The sequence below is a fragment of the Callithrix jacchus genome, chromosome 10 (genome assembly GCF_049354715.1).
Source record: "Callithrix jacchus isolate 240 chromosome 10, calJac240_pri, whole genome shotgun sequence".
NCBI classification, from domain to species: domain Eukaryota; kingdom Metazoa; phylum Chordata; class Mammalia; order Primates; family Cebidae; genus Callithrix; species Callithrix jacchus.
Window position 1 is genome coordinate 71,808,989 of NC_133511.1, and position 6,274 is coordinate 71,815,262.

The window sequence follows — 6,274 nt, forward strand, 5'->3', positions numbered from 1 at the left end:
ACTTAAGTGCTTAAGGATAAAGATTCTGTAATGGGTGTGGTATCCAGTAAGCATCTCAGATGGATAAAGCAACTAGAGCAACTGAGAACAAAGGTGAAATTAAAGATGCAACCATCGCACTAAAGCATTATATTTCCAAGTGAGTCTCCAGGAAGTTCAGGGAAATGCACATGAGAGTGATAAAGGGAAAAATAGAAAATGTGATAATTATGTTTTAAAAGATTTTGGAGTATACTTACTGGCACATAAGTGGAACCAAATAGATGAGAAGCCTACTAGGTCTTAATAACATATATGTTATTGCCAAAGAAACCTAGAGCTCAGCTAAAAAAGCCTTTGACTATTTAAGAACTAATATAACTCTTACATCTCAATCTTTCAGCACTGGGAAGTGAACTAAGAAGGCTGTGCTGTCCCAAGAAAAGAGTAACCCCCAATACCCCTTTTATTATTTTTTCAACTCTTTTTTTAGAGATGGGATCTCACTCTGTCACCCACCTGGAGTCAGTGGTAGAACCACAGTTCACTGCAGCCAGGACCTCCTGAGCACAAGCAATCCTCCTATTTCAACCTCCTGAGTATCTGGAACTATAGGTGCATGAAACCACACCTGGCTCACAAAGCCCATATCTTATGCAGCCCAGTAAGAAAAAAAAGGAAGCTTCCAAAGGGACACTGATGTATGAACAAGAGAGTACCTCCTAAAGGGTGTAATTAAGAAAATCCTCTAAAACTGAAGGCATGGAGCCTTCCCAATGTCTTTCCAGTAGGGATTTCAAAATTGCTACAATTTTTTTTAAGGTTTAAATTTTTTGTAGAGAGAGGTCTCACTATGTTACCCAAGCTGGTCTCAAACTCCTGGCCTCCAGTGATCCTCCTGCCTCAATCTCCCAGACTGCTGTGATTACAGGCAAGAGCCATCATGCCTAACCAAACATTGCTGTGAATTATTGTGTTTCATATTTTTTGCCTTTCCAAATGGCTGCTAGATGTCCCTGTTACATCATTATGTATTTTATAAGGGGGTGAGGAGCAGACAGATAAATTCCCTTTTAAATCACAGGTCTCTAGACCAGTAAGAGCTCTAACCAAATTTGATGGAAAGGTTCTCATGTATCACCTGAAGATCTACATTCTGAGCTGGATGGAGTGCTTGAGTGAGACTTTGGAGTCTCTCCTGTGGACCGAATTTGAGTGTGGTCTCTACATTGGGAAAGGGAACAAATAAATATTAAGTAACCAAAAGTACAGATGGTGACAGACACAATTCATACTGAAAATCCATGAATACTCTTATATTTCTCAGCTTTCGCTGCAGTTGAATTGGGGCCACGAGGCCACATGCTCATTAGTGAAATGTATATTAAAGTGATGAATTACTTAAGACCAAGGCAATTAATAATTGTTGTGTCTCATGTTTCTCTCTCTTTTCTGGCTTTAGCAACTCTGAAAACAGTATGTTGACATAATATCACAAGATGGAGGGATATCCATGATTCCTGAGCCACTAAATGGATAATAGATCCTATTGACACACACTACACTTTAAATGAGAGCCTCTCTCATTTAAATGAACTTGGTTTTGATAATTCACTTTAATTTTATAATGTGTTACTGTAGCATAGCCTAAGCTACCCTTTCTGATACAGGCATGTTTATTTTGAGATACCTACTAGATATACAGCTGGAGATGTCAAGAAATAGTTGACTGTACAAATGTGGATCTCAAGGGAAAAGACTGAGCTTAAGGCAACAGTTTCTAAGTCATAATTTATAAATGGAAATTAAAGCTATTCAAAATTAGCTCTGATTAGATTTTTTAAGGTACTAACAGATAAGAGGAACTAGAATCAGAGAATATTAGCTTGCTTCATTTTTCTAACATCTGAATATATGACATATTATTTTTCCTGTTATCAATGTGGCCCCATAACTTGTTCTTTGTTCCTGTGAGCTCAGATCCTCAACTGTCTACAGGTAGTGCCTGTGTCAGTGTCACCTGGCCTGTTTCCTGGATGGGTAAAAGGATTTTTTTTATTTTTTTATTTTTGTGAGGCAGAGTCTCAATCCATCGCCCAGAGCTTTAGTGCAATGGTGCAATCTTGGCTCACTGCAACCTCTGCCTCCCAGGGTCAAGGGATTCTCCTGTATCAGCCTCCTGAGTAGCTGAGATTACAGGCACCTGCCACCACACCTGGCTAACTTTGTATTTTTAGTAGATGGGGTTTTGCCACGTTGGTCAGTCTGGTCTTGAACTCTTGATCTCAGGTGATCCACCCACCCTGGCCTCCCAAAGGATTTTAAAATATAATAATGGTGATCATTCCTTACATATAAAATATAATCAATGCAAACCTTCATCTTTTTCAACAGCTTAGTGGGGTTCTTCCCACCCACATTTCTTTTGAGGTAGAATCTTGCTCTGTCACCAAGGCTGGACTGCAGTGGTGCTATCCCAGCTCACTGGGTTTAAATGATTCTCCTGCCACAGCCTCCCAAGTAGCTGGAATTATTACAGCCATGCACAACCATACCTAACTAATTTTTTGTTTCTATTTTTAGTAGAGATGGGGTTTCTCCATGTTGGCCAGGCTCGTCTCGAGCTCCTGGCCTCAAGTGATCCACCTGCCTCAGCCTCCCAAAGTGCTGGGATTACAGGCATGAGCCACCATCCGGGCTGCTTCATGTTTTAAAAAGCATTTTTAAAATATTTATTACCCAGTTGATTTTTACAACAAACTTGTGATAATGACAGCAATGATGTTGAAGATGATGATGATCATGACACAGCCTTGGAAGGTAAGCAGGAGGCAGGAGAACCTCTGGAAATATTGAAACTCTCATGTACATCAAATCTAAGACATCGTATGCAACAAACTTCAAGTTAAAATTATAGCTAACATTGAAATCCCACATAATTCTGGGCAATGTGCCAGGTAGTTTACATATTTAATTTAATCCTTACAAAAACGCTAGAGCATACATATAAGCAATTAAACTTTACAGGTTAAAACAAAATTTTCAAAAGATGGGAACCTCTCCATTTTCCAAAATCAGAAAGTAAGGGACCCAGGATTTGAATCCAAGTATAATTTATTCCAAAGTCCATGTGCTTTCTTCTACAACACACCATGTTGCCTAAACTTGGGAACCTGCTTGGCAAGTTCTCTTTTCTCCTACTGGTAAGAGAAAACCATAAAAAGACCATGAACGATCTCAAGACTTCCCCACAGCAGATAACATGTGAGCCATACCACCCCTTATTTGCTTGGTCTTTGCTCCGTAGATGATGGGGTTAAGCATGGGGGGAACTAACACATAGAGATTTGCCAGCAGTATGTGGACATGATGGGGGATATTCTTTCCAAAGCGGTGAGTCAGGAAAGTAAAAAAAGACGGGATGAAGAAGAGGAGAATAACTCCAATGTGAGAACCACAGGTATTGAGAGCTTTGTGCCGGGCATCCTGGGAAGGAAGTCTAAACACAGCTTGGAGGATCAAAGTGTAGGAAACACCAATGAGCGCAACATCTACCAAAACCGATGCCATTGGCACTAAAAAGCCATACCAGATATTGACAGTTATGTCAGCACAAGCCAATCGGGCCACCCCAATGGGCTCGCAGTATGAGTGGGGGATGACATTGGTCCGACAGTATGGCAGCCTCTTCAGCAGGAATATGATAGGAAAAATTGTCCCAATGCTTCGTCCCCAGATGGCCAGAGTCATTTTTGCAATTACCATAGGAGTTAAGATGGTAGTGTATCTCAAGGGAGCACAAATGGCCACATAACGGTCAAATGCCATGGCCAGCAGGATTCCTGACTCAGCCACAAAGGCAACATGAATGAAAAACATCTGAGTAATGCAAGCATCAAAGGTTATCTCCCTAGCATGGACCCAGAAGATAGCCAAGGCCTTGGGCACAGTGGTGGTGGACAGCAGGATATCAGTACCAGCCAGCATGGATAAGAAGACATACATGGGTTCATGGAGGGTGCGTTCACTGAGGACAACAAGGATGAGGGCACCATTTCCCAAGACTGCAGTGAAGTACATAAGGCAGAAAGGAATGGAAAGCCAGGTGTGGTATTCCTCCAGTCCTGGGATGCCAAGGAGAATGAACAGAATGGGATGGAAGGTGGTGAGATTAGTACCAAACATGCCTTCTTTCAGAGTCTCTCTATGAAAACTAAAGAACAGGAATGTCGGTAAGCAGAGCCAGTTACAAGTTCCACTATAAGTTGAACATTAGACCATGGAATCAATCACTAATGCCTTGACTGAGAGTGTATAATGTTATTCTTCCACTTCTCACATTATCATTGTAGATACAAATATAAACACAGGTTTCTGATCACATCTCAGCAACATCTAGAACCTATACATACCTCCCCATTCTCATTGGCATGTTCCTGCTCAGGCTTTGATCATCATTCACCTGTTCTACTGCAACAGTGTCCTAAACTAATCTGGTCTCCCTGTCTCCCAGCTTCCCCACCTCAACTCCTTCACATTCATCAGCTATGTTGCAGTCTGTGTGGTATCCTCAAAACAAAAATCTTATTCTATTTTCTCTTATAATCCTGATGTAATTATTTATTGACTTATAAAGTCCAAAGTTCTCAAGCATGCAAAGCCCTCCGCAATCTTACTGTTATTTTATTCTCCAGCTTTAATTGCCTTTAGACCTAATAAAGCTAAGTTAGATTAATTATGTGAACTATTCTCCACAAAAACCTGGGTTTCTAACTTTCATGATTTTTCTCAAGTTTTTATCCTAACCTGGAACATATTTTTCTATTTTAAAGTCCTATTGATATTCTAATTCACAGCTTAAATATTTATGACCACGGAAGCCATTCCTAGGTTCAAATCCTAGGCTTCTGATTTTCTGATTATAGACAAAAAAAAATTTTCACATCTCAGAAATTTAGCCTAATCTGTGAAATCGAACCATCCATACTTATTTTGCAAGAATTAATTTAAATACTTTCTGTAAACTGCCCAGCATAGTGCCTGTAAGAGAAACACTAAACAAATGCTAGTTATTGCTATTACATGGATCAGTACAACTTAATAGACATGTTAGACATGTTAGAAACCAATAAAAATATATTTAGAATTCAAATCCTAGGCTTCTGATTTTCTGATTATAGACAAAAAAAAATTTTCACATCTCAGAAATTTAGCCTAATCTGTGAAATCGAACCATCCATACTTATTTTGCAAGAATTAATTTAAATACTTTCTGTAAACTGCCCAGCATAGTGCCTGTAAGAGAAACACTAAACAAATGCTAGTTATTGCTATTACATGGATCAGTACAACTTAACAGACATGTTAGACATGTTAAAAACCAATAAAAATATATTTAGAATTCAAGATGTGATAAGGTAGCATTCAATTTAGTGGGAGAAAGGAAACCCTATTCGGTTAATGGCTTTGAGATACTGGATTATATTATTTTTGTAAAAGAATAAAATTAGCACCCACTTCACTCAGTAAACAGATAGATATTCCAGATTAATTAAAGATGTACATTTTAAAGATAAAACTATAAAAATACTTTTTAAATTTAAATGAGGGTCTGAAGCATAAACATGATAAAATGTTTTGAGGGTTGGAAAAATCTGACTAACATAAGAAAACCAAATTTCGTAGAGAGTAGCGACTGGATGATGCAATTATGTAAAATGTAGTCAAGAATAAATAACAATTCTAGGAGAAAAAAACACAAAACATAATATACAAAAGGTTGATATTCTTAAACACTAAAATGTGGCATAATTGAAAAAGGAAAAATTAGAAAATGTGCAAAGAATCAAAATAAATGAGTCAATGAAAAAAACAGATGGCCAATATACATTTGAAAAGATGCTTGACCTTACAAACTTTCAAAAAATGAAAATTAGCATCATCTTGAAATATCATAATTCTCTTATTATATTGGAAAACAGCCCCCATTGCTGGTGGCAGGTAACTTAGTATAGTCATTTTGGAAAGTCATTTGACAATAGGTATTAAGAATTCTAATTCTTCAAATTATTTAATCCAATGTCACTTTTGGCATCTACCTACTGAAATTACAGCATAAAAACATATAGCTATATCTACAAGGGTATTCTTTGGTACACTGTTGCAACAGCAAAAGAAACTGTTAAAACTTCCATATCCATCAATAGGACAAGAAATAAATTACGGTATATGCATTACAATCAAATGTCTTGTTTCCATTAAAAATTAAAAAGTATTGATCATGGCATATAGTTTG

At 37.9% G+C, this 6,274-nt stretch overlaps 1 protein-coding gene across 1 annotated transcript; it reads right to left on the minus strand.

The window, feature by feature from the left end:
* Nucleotides 1-2,723: 2,723 nt before the first annotated feature.
* On the minus strand, nucleotides 2,724-5,070 carry LOC100409537 (olfactory receptor 52B2-like). Its single transcript, XM_002754960.6, has one exon. The coding sequence runs from the start codon at nucleotides 4,162-4,164 to the stop codon at nucleotides 3,217-3,219; it is 948 nt and encodes a 315-aa protein (XP_002755006.1). The 5' UTR covers nucleotides 4,165-5,070; the 3' UTR covers nucleotides 2,724-3,216.
* Between the last annotated feature and the right edge of the window lie 1,204 nt (nucleotides 5,071-6,274).